General features: G+C 41.6%; 1 protein-coding gene across 1 annotated transcript in view; it reads left to right on the top strand.

Moving 5' to 3' along the window:
- MRRF (mitochondrial ribosome recycling factor) overlaps positions 1–20,370 on the top strand; it is a 56,963-nt gene extending 36,593 nt beyond the window's left edge. The window contains exons 6-7 of the mRNA XM_043986624.1: positions 8,494–8,653; positions 19,657–20,370. Coding sequence (XP_043842559.1) covers positions 8,494–8,653; positions 19,657–19,734 — 238 coding nt within the window. The 3' untranslated portion in view covers positions 19,735–20,370. The remainder of the gene's footprint in view (positions 1–8,493; positions 8,654–19,656) is intronic.
- The last annotated feature ends 4,152 nt before the right edge of the window (positions 20,371–24,522 follow it).

Here is a 24,522-nt window from a genome sequence, read left to right on the forward strand (position 1 = left end):
CTTAGAGTTGGCAAGGACCTTGGAAGAGAGAGCCTCTAGTCCAGTTCTCTTATTTTACAGATGAGGACGTTGGAGACTTAGAAAGTGTATTTTTCAGAGAGTTAGGCAAGGAAACTGTAAGCTTTGTACAAATGACCTGTTTTTATCTTTACATCAAATTGCAGTCTTTGGAGGCATGCAAGGGACCCAGCTTTTGAAGGCTCTGGAAGAAATCACCAAAGATGAAGCCTTCCCTGTTCCTCATACCCAGCTGAAAGGGATCTCTCCTTTCTTAAATTTATTGTAACATCTTGCCTTGATGGCTACTTGGAACTACTTTCTTCCTTGCATCATAGTGCATTAATTGACTGGCTTCTATCCTCTTAATAGACAACCAGGATGGGGAGAAGAGAGATGTATCTCCTCTGCCTAGTGCCTTGCTTTAAACGTAGTAGATACTTAGTAAATGTTTGCAAAATTGGGCTGAATTTGTAAATCAGCACTTGATGTAGCACATTGCAATTTAATTTATTTGAACAAATATTTATTAAATGCCTGTTTTTTATGAATATCGTGCTGAGAAAGATAAGAAGTCTAAGCACAAAGAGAATACATAATGTATATTAGTTTTAATGTCACTGAAAGTGTGTCTTCCACCATTTTTGTACTCCTGTTGTACCTCATCCAGTGGAGGGACATTGGGTTTTTTGTTTTTTTTGTTTTTTTTTAGTAAGGCAATTGGGGTTAAGTGACTTGCCCAGGGTCACACAGCTAGTAAGTGTTAAGTGTCTGAGGCCGGATTTGAACTCAGGTACTCCTGAATCCAGGGCTGGTGCTCTATCCATTGCGCCATCTAGCTGCCCCATGACATTGGGTTTTTACAGACCCTGCAATTGGTGTTAGGCAAACTGTGGTAGGCCCCACCAAGTTGAAAAGGCTCTCAGGCTCGGGTCTGATAAGGAGACCAGATGTGTCTGTTGTCTGAAAACCAGTTTATCAAGGTTGTGGAGGCTCATCCCCAGGCTGACTGTAGAGTAATTTAATTTTTGTTCATAGTATCTCTCAAAGACCATGTACTAAGTTTCGGAGGGGCTTGCTGTCTTGTCTTGGTGGAAGGAATACTCTTCTAGAACCCTGTAGTATTTAAGTACTATTTCCCCAGTGTTTGGCACAATGCTATGGTAATCAATTTAATTCATTATACACCTTAGTGTCTGTCGTACATAAAGCGCTGTGCCAGAGAATGGGGGAGATACCAAGTTTGGGCACATAGTTGGGTAGATGTTAATTGAATTGAATTGAAAACTCCCCCAAGTCATTTCCCATAAGTATAATCAGAAAGCCATTTTAAGTTGAATGTCCTACCTAATAGCTATCGTTTGCAGTCGTTAAATCTGTGCCTTCTCCTCCTTCATCACCTGCTAGATAGCTCTATGTACATTTGTCCTAGTGATGTGTAAATAATAGGAAGCACTTATCTTACCGTGGGGACTCTTGTCTGCCACGTGTTGGAAGTGGGGCGTGCCCTTTGCACATTGTTCCAGGGGATATGTTCAAGGAGTCCAGGAAGGTGTCTGTCTTGGATGTATCAGGAAGACCTAACCAGCAAAGTTTGTCTAAACAATGCCTCACCCTGTGGCCAGGGCCAAACCTGCTGAGTGGTTGAAACCTTTGCATTGTGTCATGGGGGATCTCTGACCCTGACGGAAGGGGCTGCTGTATTCATCAGCTGGCACAAAGCCCAGCTGGAGGGTGGACCCTGTGCTGTCTCTGGAGCCTGTCTGCCCCGGGTTTGTTGAGTCCTATGGAATGAGGGGGATGCTAGCCTTGCTCCATTCTGTCCTGGTGCACCACCACTCACCTGCCCTGGGCAGGTTGTTTTTCACTTCTGGATGCAGCATTTGAGAACAGACACCGGCAAACCAGAGTACTTGCAGAGGAAGACAGCCATCATGGGGAGAGGACTTGAGATGATGGAATCACAGGTTTTAGAGCAGCAATTAACCTCAGAAATTTTCCAGGCCAGAACTCCTTATTTAAAGAGAAGAAACTGAGACCTGGAGAGGTTAAGTGAACTTTATATAGGCTGCAGCTGAGCTGGGACTTGAGCTCAGGTCCTGTTCTTCCTACTATACTATTCTGCCTCTCCAGGATCATAGGACCACTGACTTAGAGCTGGACGGGACCTTAAAGACCTTTGAGTTCAACTCCATCATTCTACAGATAAGGAAATTGAGGCCCAGAGAGGTTAAGTGACTTGCCGAGGGTTACACAGCTAGTGTCTGAAGCAGCATTTGAACTCAGGTTTTCCTAACTCCAGTTGCAGCACTCTATCGTCCTAGCTGACTCATTGAAAGATTTAGGCCAGGAATGGTGGCCCATAGCTTTGGTTCCTGCTGTCAGGGAGGCTAAGGCCAGTGAAGCTCTGAGTTGTAGTAGAGCTGAGCCAGTTGGATGTTTGAACTAAGTCTGACACCAGTAGAGTGAGCCCCCAGCACTGAGGGCCCATCAGGCTTGGTTCAGGGTTGGAAGCTGCCCAGACTGGAAACAGAGTATGTCAAGACTCTCGTGTCTATCATTGGTGGAATTGAGCCTGTAGATGACCACTGTGCTTCCAGCCTGGGAGATGGTGGGGAGACCCAATCCAGAAAGAAAGGAGAAAAAAGGATCTAGTGATATTTAACCTGTAGAAGAGAGGCTTGGGCTTGTAGGTCTGGGGCAAAGGCGATGGAAAGTGACAGAGGAAGACGTCAGGGCTGTCTTCAGGGGCTGTAGAAAGGATTGTCACAGAAAGAAGGATTTGATGTTAACTCAAAGGACAGAATTAGGAACAGTTTGTGCCTACATTCAGTGCTCTTTGCACTGTACCATAATTCTTCCACCATGCTGCTGTGGATCAACTCCTAATTGTATCTCAGAGCCTCAGGAACAACAACACAAAAAAGAGGTACACGAAAGATAAATCTGTAAATCCATTTCAGTGAACTCTCTAATTCATATGGCACTACAAATTCCTATGGTTCTTTACAAAGCACTTGCCTCAAAACAACCCTTTATAGTAGGTAAAATAAGTATTATTATATCCATTTTATAGATGAGAAACTGAAGTTCAGGGGCCAGCTAGGTAGTGCAGTGGATAGAGCACTGGCCCTGGATTCAGGAGGACCTGAGTTCAAATCCAGCCTCAGACACTTGACATGTGCTAGCTGTGTGACCCTGGGCAAGTCACCCAACCCTTATTGCCCAGCGAAAGAAAGAAAGAAAGAAAGAAAGAAAGAAAGAAAGAAAGAAAGAAAGAAAGAAAGAAAGAAAGAAAGAAAGAAGGAAAGAAGGAAAGAAAGAAAGAAGGAAAGAAAGAAAGAAGGAAAGAAAGAAAGAAAGAAAGAAAGAAAGAAAGAAAGAAAGAAAGAAAGAAAGAAAAGAAAAGAAAAGAAAAGAAAAGAAAAGAAAAGAAAAGAAAAGAACAACCAAAGTTCAGAGAAGTTCAGGGATACATAACTAGTATCTGAGCCAGGACTGTTGAACCCAGGTCTTTTGATTCCAATGTTAATTTCTTTTCTACTATATAGCAGGCTCTTTCCTGGCATGTATTGCAACAGAAAATAAATTATAACAAATATGATTGATAAATACCTTTTTTTTTTTTTCCGGGGCAGTGAGGGTTAAGTGACTTGCCCAGGGTCACACAGCTAGTACGTGTCAAGTATCTGAGGCCATATTTGAACTCGAGTCCTCCTGAATCCAGGGCCGTTGCTTTTTCCACTGAGCCACCTAGCTGCCTGATAAGTACCTTCTATACAATAAGTATATATATTTTTTTAAATCATGGGCTATGTGCATCTTTCAAAAGTCATTTACATCTATTGTAATCTTTTTTTGCTTGTTCATATTCTACAGCCTATTGAACAGCAAATGTTTGCACTGTAGTCCCTTCACTCTCCTATTGCCTGGTCTCTTAAAGTCTTTTAATTATAGTTGAGTGTCCATGCTGTTTGAGCAGACCTGGCTGGGGTTTGTACCTCATTCCCATTTACATTAAGGTATTCTCTCACAGTTTTTTCCTCCACAGTTTTTTCCAGTGTCTCTTGACAACTAAACAGCAGTAATAATTAATACTCCAGTATAATTCTTTCAGAATGAGTGGGAAAGACACAAGATTCTTTGCAACTAAGGGAAGGTGAGAGTGACTAAAGAATATAGGGAGTAATTTGATCAAGGGCATAGGACTCATGGGATCTGAATAAATGAGAAAATATTCTTGGAGGGGAAGGAGTCTTAAGAAAGGCTATGGAGTTTACATTGTTCATGGTTTGAAGAGAGTAGGAGAGTGAGAACATCTATGTGACTTGAACTGAAAGTGCTTGTATTCCCCAGTAGAATTTAAGCTTCCTGAGGGCAGGGACTATTTCTCCTTTGTTCTTTGTATCTGGGATGCCTAGTGCAATATCTTGCTCCGTCAGTACTTGTTGGATTGGATGGATGACGCCTTTGAAATGCTGTGAGAGACAAATGTATTTCTAGTAGCTGAGGTCAGCAGTTTATATAAGTTTCTTCTCTGGCAAGAGATATGCTGATACCCAGGATCATCTTGTAACAAAATTGTGAAATATAGGAAAAAGTTTTCTTCAGTCCCCCTACAATCTTCCCTGTTTTTGCCATTTTACTCCCTCTGTTGGTCTCTATGTGGGGCTCTCTATAAAGCCAGGTTTCATGGTTAACAGTCAGTCATGATCAACAGGTTGGAGACCATTGACTTATGCCTTAGTAAAATTTTAAGTCATTTGTGTCCTACTTCCAGGAGTATTTTCATTACCTCTAGTTGTGGAGTAGTAATGGTGGTGATGGTGATGACAATGATGAGATAATACCAGCTTTATGGCACCTTACAGTACAGGGATTATATTCATAACCATGATCTCATGGCAGCCTCACAAGCCCCCTGTGATGTACTCAAGGCAAGCAGTATTTTTCCCAGAGATTAAATGACTTCCCTAAAGTCACATAACTACTGAGTGGTGGAGCCAAGTCTTCCAGTTCCTAGGCCAAGACTCTTCATTATATCTCAGTAGTCTGTATTTAGAAGTTTAAGAGGTTTTCCACTCATGCAGATTATTCATAATTTTCTTCCTGGTATCACAATATAATTAGGTTTTGAGGTTTTTGTTATTGGTTTTTTTGTGGATCAAGTTTCAATTTCCATGTTCCTCCCTATTTCTTTTGACATGCCAAAAAATAGAACTTGATAAAAAAATATCATTGTGATTTCCATTAATTGGATTGAAAATCATGAGGGCAACAAGAACCAATCTAAATGCCTAAATGCCTAGTGACATGGTGGTTAGATTCCCCTTGAGCTCAGGGATTCATATTTTAGGGTTTGGAAGCATATTCTTTTTAAAATTTTTTTATTTTTTCAATCTAAATAGTATTTTTTCCAGTTACATTTAAAGATAGTTTTCAACATTCACTTTTTTTTTTTTAAGTCAACCAACATTTATTAAGCATTTTGTTCCAGGCACTGTGCTAAGTACTGGGCGTAAAGACCATCCCTGCCCTAAAGGACTTATACTGTTTTGTTTTTTTTTAATTAATTAATTAATTAATTAATTTTTTCCATTACATGTAAAGATAGTTCTCAATTTTTGTTTATACAAGCTTTCCAATTTCAGATTTTTCTCCCTCCCTTCCCTCCTCCCTCCCCTAGGCAGCAGGTAATCTGATATAGGTTTTATATATATATATATATATATATATATATATATATATATATATATATGCATAACATTAATCCTATTTCTGCATTAGTCATGTTATAAGAGAAAAATCAGAGCAATGATGAAAAACCTCAAAATAGAAAAAAAACAACAGCACCAAAAACAAAATAAATAGTATGGTTCATTCAGCATCTATACTCCACAGTTCTTTTTTTTTTTCTTAGATTTGGAGATCTTCTATCATGAGTTCCCTGGAACTCTTCTGTACCGTTGCATTGGTGAGAAGAATATAGTCCATCACAGTAGATCAACACTCAATGTTGATGATACTCTGTACAATGTTCTTCTGGTTCTGCTCATCTCACTCATCATCAGCCCATGCAAGACCCTCCAAGTTTCTCTGAACTCCTCCTGCTCATCATTTCTTACAGCACAATAATATTCCATTGTATTCATATACCACAACTTGTCCAGCCATTCCCCAATTGATGGGCATCCCCTCAACTTCCAATTCCTTGCCACCACATAAAGAGCAGCTATAAATATTTTTGTACATGTGGGTCCCTTTCCCCTTTCTGTGATTTCTTTGGGAAAAAGAGCCAAAAGTGGTATTGCTGGGTCAAAGGGTATGGACAGGGGCAGCTAAGTGGCGCAGTGGATAGAGCACCGGCCCTGGAGTCAGGAGTACCTACCTGAGTTCAAATCCGGCCTCAGACAGTTAACACACACTTACTAACTGTGTGACCCTGGGCAAGTCACTTAACCCCAATTGCCTCACTAAAAAAAAAAAAAAAAGGGGTATGGACAGCTTTATTGCCCTTTGGGCATAATTCCAAATTGCTCTCCAGAATCAACATTCACTTTTATAAGATTTTGAGTTTCAAATTTTACTCCTTCCCTTCCCTCCCCTCTCCCCAGGATGGCAAGAAATCTGATATAGGTGATATATGTACAATCACATTAAACATTCCCACATTAGTCATGTTGTGAAAGAAGAATCAGAACAAAAGGGAAAAACAACAAAAAAGTAATAATAGTATGGTTCAGTCTGCATTCAGATTCCACTGTTCTTTTTCTGGATGTGGAGAGCATTTCCTATCATGAGTCCTTTGGAATTGTCTTGAATCATTGTATTGCTGAGAAGAGCTAAGTCTATCACAGTTGATCATGCCACAATGTTGCCGTTACTGTGTACAGTGTTCTCCCGGTTCTGCTCACTTCACTTAGCATCAGTCCACTTAAGTCTTTGAAAGCACATTCTGCCTAGAATTACCTAAAGAATACTCATTTAGGCACAACTTAGGTGCCCAAAGGTATATGATTGATGTACAAGGCCTTCTTTCCTTTCTCCTGGGTAGCCTGGCACGAATACTCCTTGTGGTATATATACTGTTTGCTCTTCAAAATACTCCCTTTTCCATTGCTCTTTAAATTTCTTTGCACTTTTAACAAGGAGCTTGCATGGGATGCTTTGAGAAGGGAGAGTAAGAGTACAGAAGCATGGGAGCAGCAGACAGGATAAGGAGATACCCACATCATAGCTCACAGGAAATCTTTTTTTTTTTTTTTTGGTGAGGCAATTGGGGTTAAGTGACTTGCCTAGGGTCACACAGCTAGTAATTGTTAAGTGTCTGAGGCCGGATTTGAACTCAGGTCCTCCTGAATCCAGGGCCTGTGCTCTATCCACTGCGCCACCTAGCTGCCCCCCACAGGAAATCTTAAAAATCACACAGCCTAAGTCCAGAAAGTTTGTAGACCTTAATAATATACAATGAAGTACCATTTAACAAAAAGAATCAAATTTCCCAGTGTCCTGGGAATTAGGGAATTTGGACTCTAATCTACTCGGGAATCCATCCAGCCACTGACTAAGCTGTGTGATTTTGGGGAAATAGTTTAACCTCTCTGAGTCTCAGTTTCTTCCACTGTAAAATGGGGCTAAGTGTTTTTGTCCTTTTTCATCTCAGAAGGTGATTGTGAAGAAAGTAAAGCATAAGCTGTGAAGCAGCCCTGTAAATAAAGAAATGCTACTTTTGGTCTAGAACGGTCATGTCATTGGTGTAGAGAACTTTCAGGGAGAAAACTCCCTGCACCAAAGCAGATCAGCAAGTCATCTCTCAGTCCTACTCGTAGAGAGTTGCCTGGGATACTGCTTATGGTGATGGCAGCCAATAAGTGTCTTGGGCAGTACTTGAACTCAGGTCTTCTCAACCCCAAGGTTGTTGTCTACCTACTTATTCTCTCCTCTTGTCTAGCCCTGTTGAACTACTATTACTTTATTCTAATTTGCATTCTAGCTATTGGTATAGATTTCTGTTTCCTCCCTTTTAGCTTTGTAAAGTCAGGAACTGTACCCTCCCATCTTTATATCCTTGGCAACAGGCAAGGGGTCCTGGGCATCTGAGTTAGTGCTTAATCAACACCTGTTGTATTGAGCATAGCCCTTTACAGTTTACAGAGTGCTTTATGTCCCTTTTCTTATTTGATCTCCCACATATTCCTTTGAGGGAGTGCAAATATTCTTATCCTTGTTTTAAAGGTGAATCCCAGAACCATGGAGAGTTCAGAGTACTTTCAGAGGTCACCCACACCCAGTCAGAAATCTCTTCTGTCACATCCAACGTCTCCTTGAGACTGAGGCTTGGAGAGGCCATGGACCTTCTCCAAAGTCCTATTATAGCTCTCAAGACTCTACAGTAACCAGTGTTTCTCTCTTCTCAGCAGCACCTTGGATACAGTAACAAATGTCTGGCTAATTTTTCCTAATGGCCCCTCCTTCCCCCTCTTTCTTGTTGATCAGAGTTACAAGGGAACACCGAGAAATGCTGGTCAAGCTTGCAAAACAGAACACAAACAAGGCTAAAGACACCCTGAGAAAAGTGCGGACCAATGCAATGAATAAACTGAAGAAATCCAAGGACACAGTGGCCGAAGATACAATTAAACTAATAGAGAAACAGGTAATATGTTCTTTTCTGCTCGGTATATAAATGTCCTTAAACAGTATGTCACAGCTGCCATAAATGCCGCATGGGCCAAGCAAGGGTGTAGTGCTTATGGATCTCATTATAAGATACTTGGCATATGGCAAAGTGCTGCCTTCACACTAGGCATGCCAGGGGAAGTCAGGCATGCCAGTGTCGTCCCCATTTTATAGACGAGGAAGCTGAGGCCCACTGAGGGAAAATAACCTACTCAAGGACACAGAAGAGCGGAACCAAAACTAGAGTCAAGGCTGGAATCATGTATGGCAGAGAAGAAGGATCATTGAACTTTTGACCTGGGAGAGACCTCAGGCGTCATCTAGTGCCACCCTCCTATTTTATGTCTGAGGAGACTGAGACTCTAAAACATTAAGTGGCATTCCCCGGAGTACGCAGGTAGAATGTAGCAGGGCTGCTAGCTCCAAATTCATCGGTCTTTCTACATTCCTCATTCATGACACCAGCCAGAGGGGGTTTAGGTGTGGGGCCCTCTGAGGAGGAAAGCTGTGCTTCAGGAGAAGTGATCATTGTCACATTAGGCACTGCTTGGGGCCTTATAATGAACCTTCCTCCCAGCAGGCCTGGGAGGTGTGTGAGGAAACTGAAGAGAGGCTAAATGGCTTGGCATGGCAACAGTGCTCCTAAATGTTGGAGCCAGCATCCCTGACTCTAGAGTCAATAAATTGAACAGCTTTTGGTCAGGGAAAAGGGTAGCTGTGTTGACACAGGGGGTGCCCTTGAGAAAGTCCTTGGTGCCTTGAGTGTTCCACTTGCTGGATACTGGTGAGAGTTAGAGACAGGAAATCCTGGAAGCTGGAACTTGTGTCAGGGGTCTCTTACTCTCCTAGCATTGTAGTAAAGCCCACTGGATAGTGGGCCCTGAATCAGGAGGTAGAGCTAGGCTTGAATCCTAGCACTTAGACTACTTGTGTGAAGATGAGCAAGCCCCTTCAACTCTCTGGACCTCAGTCTCCTTATCTGTAAAATGAGGAAACTTTTACTTGCATGAGATACAGCTCAAGGTTGTTGTGAAGAAAAGGTTTTGTAACCTTAAAGTGCTATAGAAATGTGAGTTATTATTTCTACCAGGTACAGTCATCTAATGTTCCAGGGGTCCCTCCCTTCCTCCGTCCCTTCCTCTCTCCTCCAGATGTACCTTAGCATGCAGATTCCACTTCTTTAACTCTTGCCTCATTCTTTCTTTAGTTATTTAAATGACAAATGCTCAGAGACTATACCAGGCACTTAAAAGGGAGGTAACAAAGTGCTCTTGGGTCTGCAGACCAGGCAGGACTGAGGGCCAGAGCTGAGCCAGGTGGGTTTCAGTGACATTTTGGGCAGGGGAAGGGCAGGCTCCTGCTGAGGCTGTACAATCCCTTCTCTGCATCAGTAAACTGCTGCTGTTTTTCTGTGAGAAGCCGGGAACATTTGGCACTGGCAGACTTATTTATTAAGTGCTCTACTGGCCTCTTGCCCACAGTAGTAGCAGCAGAGGCAGGAGCGCCACGCAGAGCCACTTGGGTAAGAGGAAGTGCTCCAAGAAGTTCATCAGGCACTGGACCCATGCTTTAATTGATAAAGAAAACTCTTGGATGAGGAAACTCCCTCTGCTTCTCCAACCTAGAGTCTCACAGAGTTGCCTTTTGCATTGGGAACTTAAAGGACTTGCCCAGGGTCACATAGACAGCATGGATCAAAGGCAGAACTTGAAGCTGGGTCTTCCTGGCTCAGAGGCCAGCTGCTCTCTCTGTTGCTTTGTTATCCAGTAGATGTCATATGTTAAAAAGTAAAAATATAGAAATAATGTTAAAATATTGCTGGAAGGAACTTTAGAATCCAAAATATTAGGACATAGAACATAGATCTGGAATGGACTTTTTTTTTTTTTGTGGGGCATTGAGGGTTAAATGACTTGCCCAGGGTCACAGAGCTAGTAAGTGTCAAGTGTCTGAGGCCGGATTTGAACTCAGGTCCTCCTAAATCAAGGGTCGGTGCTTTATCCACTGCGCCACCTTAACTGCCCCTGGAATGGACATTTTAACATAGAACATTAGCCATGGAATAACCTAAAAGAGACCTAAAAGGTGATCTCTAGTCTAGAGCAAGCCCTGGCAGCTCCTCCCATGCCAGAAAGACAAAGCTCTATTTCATCCAGCATTTAGCAGTATGCTTTTCACATACAGTAAGCATATAATAAATGTCTATTGGATTGCTTTGAGTATAGGTCCTATCTGCCTACTGTTTCTGACTCTTTAAGCCAGTTTCCTCTTCTGTAAGGTGATGATCTCTGAGGTCTCTTCCAGCCCTCAGTCTGTGATCATCTATAATTGCCTGTTGTGAGACCAGCCTCTCACCAGTACCACCACAGAGTGGGCCACCAGATAATTAATTTTCTGGCTAGGGCAATTCAGGAAGACAGCTACTAAATCACAGAAGAATTTTGATTTCTCTTGGTTGTGGGGAATACCCACAAGGGTGATATCATGGATCTTTTGAAGTATACCTTTGTTTATGGTTTCATTTCCTCCATTCATCATGTAAAACTTGGAGCTGGAGTTTTTGCTGATGAGACAGAGACCAGTGGTAATGCCATCAAAGGGCTATGATTCCTTGTGGGGTGTTCCCAGATCTTTGTGGGGTATTGCAAATCCCTTTCCAAATCTACTTTATGTATGCACAGGTTTTATTATGAGGCTAATATTAGTTCATTTAACAGCTTGAATTTCAGTAGTATTTTATCGTTTTAAAAAATGTCCTTTCTTCACAGTTGCACTGAGGTAGGCAGTACAAGGACCATTGCATCCATTTTACAGATGAGCAAATTTTGATTCAGAGAGGTGTTTTGTTTTTTTAAGATCCCACAGTAAGTTAGTGGAACAATCTGGGGCTCCAGCTCAGATCTTCTCATTCCATCCTAGTGCTCTTTCCACTACCCTGTGTTGCCTTTCCAGATATTTTCTTCTATAGTGTTTGGTTTCCTCCACCATGGAGAGATTGTCTTTACTTCTCTAGAAGAAGGAGTTAACTGTTTACCCTTGGGTTTATGGGAAAGAAAAGATCCAGTTCTGGACTTCTGTCTGTATAGATTTAATTTCCCTCTCTTCCTCCCCCCTTCCCTCCCTGTCTCCCCCAGCCCCTTTGCCTGGCAGAGCTGTGCTGAGTGAGGACTGAGGTCCTCCCCTCTCTGCCTCTGACATCTGCTGGCCTTCTGTTTTACCTTCGATCTGTCCTGCTGCTGAAACAGGCCTGCTAAACATGAAAGCACTTGGCAGCTACGGGTGGCGTCTTCGGCCAAGAACCTTTCACTACAAACCTTTCAGAGAAGTGAAGCCACTCAGAAATAAACTAACCGTGTTACCAATGGGGACAGAGAAGGAATTGAGCACGAGCTGCTGAGAGGCAGGGAAGGAGGAAAGCCATCAATTCACGGTGGGTGCCAGGAACTTGCCACAGGGGCTACTCCTTCCCTGACTCCCAGGCATGCTTGAGGAAAGGTAGCCTTGAAGGCTGACCTGCTTTTGAAGAGGACTTCAAGTGGTCCACTCCCCTCCTTCTTTGAAGCCCAGTCATGTGCCTGAGACTGGGCCATCTCAGAAAGGCCCTGGGGTCTTCGCACAGCCTGCACCAAGCTAGAAAGAGGACTTGCTTTCCCCAAACCTGAGTTCTTATCTTTTCCTGCCACTTAAGTACTTGTGTGAATGGGACATCATTTTTCTTCTCTGGACTTCAAATTCCTCACCCATAAAATGGGGGGATTAGACTAGATAGTTTCTGTGCAGAATTTCAGAGTTAGAAGAGTCCTTAGTGACTTTGTGATCCCATTCCTGCCACAAAAAGAGTCTCCTCTCCCATGTTCCTGTTCTGAGCTTTGCTCCAGTTCCACTCTTTTCCTGTTCCAAGCAGCTGTCTAGTCCCTGTAGATCAGGGACAAGTGCTCAAGACCAGGGCTCTCACCCCAGTGTAGCACAGCAGGCACTCTCCTTGCAGTCAGGGAAAGGAACTTGGGTTCCTGCCCCAGCTCAGCCATGGCCTGACTGTGTGACACCAGAGAAGTCACTTTGTTCCTCTCTGCTTCACTTTCCCCTCTATAAAATAGGGACAGTAATCCCTGCCCTGACTGTTTCATGAAGGTGTTATGAGGGTACAATGAGATAGGATTTGTGAATATGCTTCAAAAAGTACAAAGCACTGTATACAGATGTATTTTTGTATTCATTCTATAACCAAAGATTACGTTTAAACTGTTGTTCCCAGCCGCTAGAGCATTGTTCTGTCCTTTTTTGTTATTGTTTAGTCATTTCAGTAGTGTCTAACTCTTTGTGACCCCATTTGGGGTTTTCTTGGCAGAGATACTGGAGTGGTTTGCCTTTTTCTTCTCCACCTCATTTTACAGATGAGGAAACTGAGGTAAACAGGGTTAAGTGACTTGCCCAGGGTCACACAACTAGTAAAAATCTGAAGCCACATTTGAACTCAGGTCTTCCTGACTCCAGACCCAGTTTTCTATCCACTGTGTCACCTAGCTGCTTAATACATGCTTGTTGAATTGGAAGGGGACAGTGACTTCTTGGCATAGGGAACCTCTTGACCAAGGAAGCTGCTTCTGTCTCTGTAGTTTGCAGTCTTATAGTATAGGAATGAGCAAACTATATCCAGGGACCAAATCCAGCCTGCCATCTATTTTTGTATAGCCCCCTAGCTAAAAACGGCTTTTACATTTTGGGGCAGGCTCTTGTTTCCCATACCCTGGCTTCAAGCACTGAGAAGTTCCATGACTTGCCCAAGGTCACACAATCAGTCTGAGTCACGGGTGGAACTTGAACTCAGATCTTCCTGACTCCAAGGCCATAGAGAGGCGGGGAATCCCAATTAAATTTAAGTCTTTTCAACAGACATGTATAAGTACCTTTTATGTACCAATCACTGTGATGGGCCAGAGTTGATTTTGGTGCAGAGATGATGATGTGGTTTCTGCCATTTTGGCATACTGTGAAATAAATATGCAATGCCATAAGTAAATGATATTGTAGAACAAAATAGAATCAGAACATGAAAGTTATAAAGAACTGTTTGAAGTTTAAGGGTGGGAAAGATCAGTTGTGATGAAGACGATGGTAATAATGATTAACAGCTAGTATTTATATAATGCTTTAAAGTTTGCAAAGCCCTTTACAAGTACATTTGTTTTATCCTCACAACAACCCTGGAAGGTAGGTGCTACTATTATTATTATTATTCCCATTTTACAGATTTTACAGCGCCCTTTGTTTATACCTGTGGACATTTATTTTTTTTGTGGGTCAATGGGGGTTAAGTGACTTGCCCAGGGTCACACAGCTAGTAAGTGTCAAGTGTCTGAGGCCGGATTTGAATTCAAGTACTCCTGAATCCAGGGCCTGTGCTTTATCCACTGCACCACCTAGCTGCCCCACCTGTGGACATTTTTGTTGCACCATATTATATACTGTAGGTCTCACTCTGTGTGTATGGAAGCAATACAAGGAGAAGAAAGAATGCTAGAGGCTTGGGTTCATATTGTATCACACACTTTAGAGCTTTATGGTTGTGAGCACATCCCTCTATCATAATTTTTACCACTAGAATATGGGGATAATAATACTGAACATGACCCGCCTTGCAGGGTGATGAGAAAACCACTCCATGAGCCTTAAAATGCCCTAGATATAGGAGCCACTCCACCTTCTCCTAGATTGTAAGTGCCTAAATGCTAGAACTTTCTTTGCCTTAGCTAAACCTCTTCTCCCCGCCAGTTCCCACCATAGTGTTCTTCACTCACTACAGTAGGCATTCAGCAAAATGGACTTGAGTTGAATGGAGTAATTTTTATTAAAAGACAGATGAGAAAAAAAGGGAAAAAAAAAAGACAGATGGAGAATCAGAACAGGAGAAAAAAGGCAGAATGACCAGCAAGCTGGCCACAGCCCTCTTTGTCTTTGGAGTTTGGCACACGGGAGTCATTTTGGAACAGGGATGGAACAGAGGGAGGTGCTGATTGGTTGAGGGACTGTCCTCAGCCCCTGCATCTGCTGCTTGGCTGCCCTCTGAGTTGTTTCCCACTTCAAAACTCCTGCAGGTTTTCTTAAGGACTTTCCACAATATCAGAACATGGGTACTGAAGTGCTGAGAAACATCCCATCATCTTATTAGAAGGTTTAATGAGGAAACATTCAATAACTCAATTAAATATTAAGCACATTCTGTATACAAAGTACAATGTTGAGTCCTCGGAAAATCAGGGATGGTCACTGTGCAATGATCCAAAAGAATCTTGAAGGACTGTTGAAGGAACACACTATCCACCTCCAGAGAAAGAACTGATATTGATGGAACACAGACTGAAGCAGGCTATTTTTTACTTTCCTTCATTTTTTTTCTTTTATTCATTTTCTTGTGCAAAATGACTAATATAGTAATGTTTTACATAGTCTTGCATGTATAACCCATATTTGATTGCTAAAATTGGAACTCAGAACTATAAATAAAAATGGTTATTACTTCAAAAAAAGTAGAGCTTGTAATCTAGAAGGGGACTATGGCACATATACAAATAACTGTAACATACAGTAATCCAAAGTAAATGTATCAGAGGGGGCAGCTAGGTGGCGCAGTGGATAAAGCACCAGCCCTGGATTCAGGAGGACCTGAGTTCAAATCCGACCTCAGGCACTTAACACTTACTAGCTGTGTGACCCTGGGCAAGTCACTTAACCCCAGTTGCCTCACCAAAACAAAAAACAAAAACAAAGAAAATGTATCAGAAATTTAGAGACAAAGTGCTGTATGACGTTTGAGATAGGGGAGGGTCATTACTATTTAGAGGTAGGGGATGGGGGGGGGCGGTGGAAGTGGGATGGGAGGCTTCCTGGAGGAGGTGGCATTTAGGATCAAAGGAAACTGAAGCCTAGAGAAGTGTGTGTGTGTGTGTGTGTGTGTGTGTGTGTGTGTGTGTGTGTTTCACCATGAATATACATATGTAAATGGACATGCATCATCTGGGAGGCAGTATTATATTGTAGAGAGTGTTGGCTTTGGAGGCAGAAGACTTGGATTTAAGTCTGGGCTCAACCCTTTCCTACCTGAATGACATTTGAACTAATTATGTTCTCTGGGCCTCCGTTTCATTATCTGTCAAACTAGAGGATTAGATTAGATTTTTTTTTTTTTTAGTGAGGCAATTGGGGTTAAGTGACTTGCCCAGGGTCACACAGCTAGTAAGTGTTAAGTGTCTGAGGCCAGACCTGAACTCAGGTACTCCTAACTCCAGGGCTGGTGCTCTATCCACTGTGTCACCTAGCTGCCCCCTAGATTAGATTTCTGATGCCCCTTCCAACTTGAAATCTGTCTTGCCCAAAGTCAGATAGGCAGTAATTTGAATTCAGCTCTAGAGGGTGGGTAAGATGTGCTGGTCAGGGAGTGAATGCAGGGTGCCCCCCCCCTCCCCTGCATTCCAGCCCCAAGGGACAGCATGAGCAAAGGCGTTGTATTGGAGAGATGCAGCATTTGGGGGGGAAATAGGGTAGCCCAGCCTTACTGCAGCATAGATTGGGGGAGGGGAAATGAGGCTTGAGAGATAGAGTGGCACTAGATTTTTAAGGGGACTACCTTGAATTTTCAAAATCCCTTCCAGCCAGAAAGCCTTCAGTCTTTAAGGCACTGTCTTCCAGAGCTGCAGAGGTGATTCTTGAGTCCTCAAAGACCAATCCAGTAAAACCAAAGTACTGCTAGGTCATACCAAGCTGGAAGGGCTTCCATTAAGAATTTTCCCATTGAGGGCAGCTAAAACACTGGCACTGGATTCAGGAGGACCTGAGTTCAAATCCGGCCTCAGACACTTGACACTTACTAGCTGTGTGACCCTGGGAAAGTCACTTAACCCTCATTGCCCAGCAAAAACAAAACAAAACAAAACAAAACAAAACAAAACAAAACAAAACAAAAACAAGAATTTTCCCATTGGCTGTATCTCTCCTTTGAGAACTAGCTCAGCTGTGTTTGGAGATGTTCATCACCCATTTGGCTATAGGGAGACAAGTTGTCCACAGTAACCTTCATAGACTGCCTACTGATTGGCAGAAGGGCCTGCATCTGCAGCAGTAGAAGGAGTGACCACACTGATGATGACATCATAGAACTTTGCAGTAAATAGTATTGTTAGTAATAACACTAACCTAGGAATCTGAGGCTCAGGGATTTCAGTTTGGTAGACAAAAGCTGAACATTACACATTTTTTTCAGGTTCTTTGTTTGCCAACTCAAGCTATTTCATTACTTGGTGACACCTGAGAGGTGTCCCTGGGTCCCTGAGGGAAGAGGGCCTTGGAATCATCACTTTCACCAACAGCCCCAAGCCTTCCCTGCTTTGACTATGTTATATATTTTTCACCTTCAGAATCCTAGCCAAGAGACCACACATAGCTTTGGAATCAGATTCATAGGATCAGAGTTTTTAGAGCTGGAAGAAATCTTAGAGAGCATCTAATTCAACCTCCTTATTTGTAAAAAAGGAAACTGGGGCAGCTAGGTGGCACAGTGGATAGAGCACCAGCCCTGGAGTCAGGAGTACCTGGGTTCAAATCCGGCCTCAGACACTTAACACTTACTAGCTGTGTGACCCTGGGCAAGTCACTTAACCCCAATTGCCTCACTAAAAATTAAAAAAAAAAAAGGAAACTGAGGCCTCGAGAGGTAAAATTTCTTGCCCAAGGTCCCACAGGTAGTATATAATAGAGCTAGGGTTTGAGTCTGGGTCCTTGGATTTTAAAACCAGTGTTCTTTCTACTGTTCTAGGTCCTAGAATTAACTTACATTTCTATAGAACTTTTATGACTACCCTGTAAATTAGGTACAGGCATTATTATCCCCATTTTACAGATGAGAAAACTAAAGTTCAAAAGCTTTAGTTACAAGCCTATCGTCATACAGTAGAAGGAAGGCAATCTTTGAGGAGAAGACACAAATGGCTAATATACTCACTTAAGTGTTTGTTGAATTGAGTGGAATAGAGGAGTTTCTATTTCTATAGAGTTTTCTCTCTTTCTTCCTTTATTTCCTTTCCTGCTAGACTCTCTTGCTCTCAGTTCCTTTCTTCACCTGTTTCATCCTTGTATTTCTCCTTTCTCCTGTATATAATTTAGTTGATCATTCAACGAACAGTTATTAAGCACCAGCTCTCTTTGGAGTTCCATTTTAGGAACTGGGAAAAATAGAAAAGTTAGAATAGATATTCTCCCTTTCCTTATAGAGTGTGTAGGATAAGGCGCACTCACACAGCAACTGTTAATGTACGATATTTTGTGTTAAGTGCAAAGTGCTATGGGGAGGTCCAAGGGGACTTCTGTTTTTTGTAACCTTTCAAGGTCATTACCTATAATGGGGAATGAAAGAGGAATAATGGCATGTGGTAGGTGGGGAGCGTACAGAAAATGTAGTAGTCCAGTTTGTTTGGATTATAGAATAGGCGAAAGGGAGTAATATGCAATAAGGCTGAAAGTATAAGATGGCACCAGATTATACGATGCCATCAAATGTCAGGCAAAAGATTTTGAAATTTACTTAATAGGTAATAGGGAGCCACTGAAGATTTTTGAGCAGAAGGACCTCACCAGATCTATGCATACAGATGATTATATTGGCAGTAGTATGAAGGATGTATTGGAGGGGAGAAAGAGTAGAGGTGGGAAGACATATTAAAAGGCTATTGTGAGGGGCAGCTAGGTGGTGCAGTGGATAAAGCACCGGCCCTGGATTCAGAAGTACCTGAGTTCAAATCCAGCCTTAGACATGACACTTACTAGCTGTGTGACCCTGTGCAAGCCACTTAACCCTCATTGCCCTGTTTAAAAAAAAAAGACTATTGCAGTAGTGTAGGCAGATGATAATAGAATAGGGTAGCAGTTCTTGAACCTTTGATCCCTTTATGCTCTTAAAAATGATTGAGCCCCCCTCCCAAGAACTTTTGTTTATATGACTTATAGTAATTGATATTTCCATATTAGAAAGTAAAATGTTTTACTGTTATTATGAAAATAGTTTTTACCTCACAGACCCCCTGAAAGAATCTCTAGGACCCCCAGGGGTCCCTAAATCACACTTTGAGAACCACTGGAACAGAGACTATCTCTCCCTAGTACAATCACTTCCTCTTTGCTATCTCTTCTCTAGGGGAAGGTGGGACCAAGGGTGGAGTGGGGCATGGGGCATGACATCTCCTCTGGACCTTCCTAGCATTTTTTAATTCACTTTTATTTTATTTTCAGTTTCTAATTGTCACCCTCTGCCTTCCTTCTCCCGACCTGTTGAGAAGACAAAAAAAACCCCAAAATTCATTACAGATATGTATAGTTATGCAAAACAAATTCCTGCATTAGCCATGACCAAAAAAAGAAAGAAAAAGAAAAGAGAAAAAATATGCTTCAGTCTGCACTCCGAGTCCATCAGCTCTCTATCTGGGATAGATAGCATGTTTCATCTTAAGTCCTTTGGAATTGTAACTGGTCACTGTGTGCATTGGAGTTACTAAGTCTTTCAAACTAGATTATCCTTACAATCTTCAGCAGTCATTTAAAAAAATGACCGGATTTGACATTCTCCACCAATCAGGGGACATAGGTAGATGAAGAAAAAGTATTAGAAGACATGTTTAGGGGGCAGCTAGGTAGTGAAGTGGATAAACACTGGCCCTGGATTCAGAAGGACCTGAGTTCAAATCCAGCCTCAGACACTTGATACTTACTAGCTGTGTGACCCTGGGCAAGTCACTTAACCCTCATTGCCCCACAAAAAATAAAGAAGAAGAAGAAGAAGAAGAGATGTTTGGATGGGGTTGGATTTTCATGTATTTGTATCATTATCATGAAGTGATGTGGGTTGATTTAACATTACAGGGGTTATCTTTGTATTGGGGCACTCAATTTGCCCAGTATTGGAGTTCCAGATTCTCTTGTTCTGTCTTACTACAGATTGGACAAATGGCAGATGACACAGTAGCTGAGTTGGACAAGCACTTGGCATTGAAGACCAAGGAACTCCTGGGATAAGAAAGAAGCTCCCAGTGAGTCCAGCTGTGGGAAGTCTGCAGAAGCAACAGTGCCCTAGGCTGTAGTTCCAGGCCAAAGCTTTGGAGCATTGCAATTGATGGCATTCTTCTCTCCTGTGCTTTTTTGTGTTACTTTTAGGAGGTGTCCTTTTTGGATGTCTTATTCAAGCCAAAAGATTGTCTCCTGTCTCCCACCACAGCATCAACTTGTATAGGATTGGGCCATTATAACTCTTATCTGACCTTGATATGGACAGGTTTCATTCTGGGCCTAGCAACAGGGGTAGCCTCTACTAAATAAATACCTGTAGTAATGAAATACACCCCTGCAAGGTTCAGTTTCCTTTGTTTGATGTTCCTGAGAGAGCAGGAATATTAGTAAATTATGTCTTCTGTTAAGCACTACCTCAAGGAAAATTTAATGTGGGCTTTTCTTCCTTTTGAATGAGAGTGGGTACATTTTATACTACTCATTGCTCCTGAGTTTGAACTCCATGTTCGCTTGTGGGGAACTTTACTTGTAATTCTTATTCTGAAGCCAGGCCTCAATTTTAAATGTCTCTGTATTTTGCCTGTAGTGGGTTTTCATTGATGAATTGGGTCTAAATAAAATGAAATAAATAAAAACAACCAACAAGAATGAAATCTTTCGTTTCCATTTCTTTTCACCCACTAGTATTTGACTACCCTTGTTCCAGTAACTAAAAAAACCCCAACAAAACAAAACCAAAACAATTGTCTCACCTCCAGAAATTCAGTTAATTTAGAAACATGGAAACAGAAGTTTTAGAGCTGAGAGACTTAGTAATAATATACACAGAAATATTTTAAGACTGATTAAGTGACTTGCCCAAGTTACTGAATCTATGTTTGTCAAAGGATAAACTTGCTTGGGAAAAAAACAAGAGGCTCAAGCTTGGAACAGAAATGTTGAAACTCAAAATCACCAAATGCTAGAACTGAAAGGGTCCTTAGAATATACAATGTGGATGCTGAAGAAGAACAGAACACACAATGTTAGAGCAAAGAACATAGAATGTAAAATTGTAAGGACCATTAGAATACACTGAATTTTAGAACAGAACAGAGTCTTAGATCCATAAGGCACCTTAGAGGTCATCAAGTTCAGCTCCTTCAGTATTATAGATGTGGGAACCAAGGCTCTTAGAGGTTGGGTCACTTGCCTAGAGTCACACAGCTAGAATGTGTCTGAGGCAGGGTTCAAATCCAGGTCACATCATGCTACCTTTTTGTGGAACCCCACCAGTCTTAGGGCAAGTATGATTTCTTCCCCTGTCCACGTGATGGATGCTTTCTATTTGGTGTCACAAGTATAAGACATGTTCCTCCCAAAAACATTTGATGTTTTAGTGGTTTGCAAGCTCATATGAATCTGCTATTGTGATATGGTATACAAAAAAAGCTAATGAAATCCTACGCTACTTTAAGAAAAGCACAGTATGCAAAATGAGGAAGATGACAGTCCTGCTGTACTTTGCCTTGGTCAGACCATATATCTGCACCAATAAGCTCAGTTCTGGATCACCACATCAGGAAGAAGAGTGTCTAGAGGAAGCTGATTGGGCTTGTGAAAGGGTTTGAGATGTGGGCTTATGCACAGCAGTGGAAGGAATGGAATGGTTTTTATTGCAGAGAAGATAGAGGTGGGGATGGAATAGCATAGTTGTCTTCAAGTAGGTGAAGCAGCATCATGTGGAAGACAAATTCGATTTCTTCTGCTTGGTAGGAGGGAGGGGTAGAAGTGGCAGAGGGGCAAATTTAGGCTTGATGCAAGAAAGAACTTCTGAACAACTAGAGTCATCCCAGAATTAAATGGGCTGCCATGGGCAGGAGCGGGTCTCATCCGAAATCTTCAAGCAAATGTTTGATGTTACAGAAGGGGTCCTGGTCAGGAATAGGTTGGATTCTTTGGCCTCTGGGGTCCCTTCCAACCTTGAAATTCTGCAATAACTGCCTCTAATTAGTGGCTGAAACAGCCCTCCAACAGCAAATAGACTTCCCCCAAATGCAGGATTTTTTTTTAATAAACAGAGGAAATGATAAATTATGTAGTAACTCCACTCCAAAGGCATTTGGTTCTTAACAGCCGAGTTCTCTGTAGTCTTTAAATAAACAAAAACTTATTTTGTGAACAGACAGGAAAAAAATGAAAGATTTTCTATACTCGGGTTCCACATGTCAACAATTTCTCCCCTGTGTGTATTTTGGCCAGAGCCCTATATCATGATAAATGAATAAAGGAAAACCTCGAGCCCAAGGCAGTCCAGACAGCTCAGCAAATGGCTTTCAGCTGATTACTCTATTTTAGTTGACATTTATCAAATACTTTCTTGGTCCCTCTCTGTGTCTGTGCTGCAGGGGTAGCAGAGACTAGAGGGCTTTATCTGCCCCAATATGCTGAGAAATTCTGGGGCAAGTGATTTTGTGCTTTTATTAAAAGGGGAAAAGCTAGGTCAGGATGGAGAAGCAGTGTGCCATAATGTAAAGAACACTCAATGGGGTGAGTGTCAAAATATTCAGAGCCAAACCCCAGCTCTCTCTAATTAGAAGCATATCCTTGAGTAAATCACTTCCCTCTCTGAGCCGCAATTTCTTATCTGTAAAATGAGGGCGTTGTGCTCCCTTGTCTGTATGCTAACACACTCTCTCTTCTAAGCTCTCTTACTTCCTATGTTTTTTATTCTGTCTTCTAAGGTCTTTTCTAGCTTTACTATTCATTCTGATGCCCTTCCTTGCTCTTATATTCTTCCTTCTTTGTTCTAGAATCCTGTGTTCTAAGATCTTTTTCAGCTGTTAACATTCTAAGACAAACTGTTGTAATAATTGGAGTTTAGATATTGGGTGTGTGGAGATGCATCAACCAGGGGCAGGGGTGGTAAGGAGGGGGACGGGTGGCAAAGAATGAGGCAAAATAGTTTGACCTGAGTGGGCATTAAGCATTGAGTGGTTGAGATGAAAAGTGATCGCTGAAAAAAAAAATACAATAACCAATCAGGAAGGTTCTGCTAAGGGTACAGGAATCTCTTAGTACATGGAATGAAGAAGGTGTGGTTCCCTAGGCCTAGGTGGTGGCCCACAGCAGTGGTGGTATAGGTTGTTAAGGGAATCAAATCCACAACTTTACCAAGATGAAGATTTGATGAAGGCTGAAAAGACTAGATAAGAGCAATAAATGAGCAGGAGGTGTTAATCCTGCCAAAAGAATTATGGGGAGGGAAGGACTTTGACAAATATATGAAAGAAGAGAAATTCTAAGAAGCAACCTTTTATTAAGGAAGGGAATGAAATTAATGGTTCTTCATTTTTCCTTTTTTTTTTCTGTCATTAAGAGGATAAATCATGAAAAGGGAGAAAGACCAAAAGTAATGAAGACCTACCTTAGCCTTGGATTCTGAGGCTGGTAAGAGGCAGTGTTGTAGTGGATACTTCATTGGATTTGGAATCAAGACTTGAACATCAAATCTTGCCTCTGATGCTCACTAGTTGTATGACCTCGAGCACATCAATTAACTTTTCTGTGGCTCAGTTTTCTCATCTGTAAAATGAGGGTATAGATACCTTGACAGAAAGGTGACAAAGAGTTGCAGATCGAGATACACATTTTTGAACATGGCCAATATTGCTTCACTACGGTTTTGTTTTTGTTTTTTGTTTTTTGTTTTTGTTTTGTTTTTTGTTTTTTGTTTTTTTAGGCAATGGGGGTTAAGTGACTTGCCCAGGGTCACACAGCTAGTAAGTGTCAAGTGTCTGAAGCCGGATTTGAACTCAGGTACTCCTGAATCCAGGGCCGGTGCTTTAACCACTGCGCCATCTAGCTGCCCCCTGTTTTTGTTTTTTGTTATGAAAAGGTTAAAATTTTTTGGAAGGTGGCTAAAAAGAATTGAGTGAACAGAGGGTGCCTAGTGACAGCAAAACAGAAACAAGAAAAATGATAAGAACATCAGTGAAGCATTTGATAAAATGCACAGAAAAGAACAAAAGGGAGTTCAGAAGGAGCTTTGGAACAAACATGTTAAATTTATTATTTGCTAAAAATCCCAACCTGGGGGCAGCTGGGTGGCACAGTGGATAAAACACTGGCCCTGGATTCAGGAGGACCTGAGTTCAAATCCAGTCTCAGACACTTGACACTTACTAGCTGTGTGACCCTGGGCAAGTCAATTAACCCCCATTGCCCAGCCAAAAAAAAAATCCCAACCTGTACATAATAGAAATTCACATTTTTATGTCTTTTTTCCATTTTTTTTATTTAGAAGTGCTCATATTTGTTGATGTTTGTAAAGCTTAATAAAACATGTATATGTATGTATAGGTGTGTATAGATGTGTATAAGTGGTTGGACTAGCAGATTTCTGAGTCCCCTTCCAACTCTAAATTCTTTGATATTTCAAAGTGGGTTAGCCTTGAAACATTGGTGATTGACTGTCATTCAAGATGGCAGCAGAGTTGATAATAGCTCATTTAAAAGTACTATTTAACAACTCTGTGTGAGGTAGGTAGTGCAGATTATCATTACCATTTTGCAAATTAAGAAATTGAGGTCCAGAACAGGGAAATGACTTGACTATGGTCATATTATTTTATCCTCAAAAGAACTTTCTGGATTGGTGTTTTTTGTTTTCCTATTATTGTTTTAATTAGTTATGAAACCTTGCATAATAATGTATAATATGTTATGAAGTAAAATAAAATATAATATCAACATAGCAATGATTATAATAATGATAAGTAATATGATAATTATTGTATTATTTCATTTTTCCTATCA

The sequence above is a fragment of the Dromiciops gliroides genome, chromosome 2, assembly GCF_019393635.1.
Source record: "Dromiciops gliroides isolate mDroGli1 chromosome 2, mDroGli1.pri, whole genome shotgun sequence".
Taxonomy (NCBI): domain Eukaryota; kingdom Metazoa; phylum Chordata; class Mammalia; order Microbiotheria; family Microbiotheriidae; genus Dromiciops; species Dromiciops gliroides.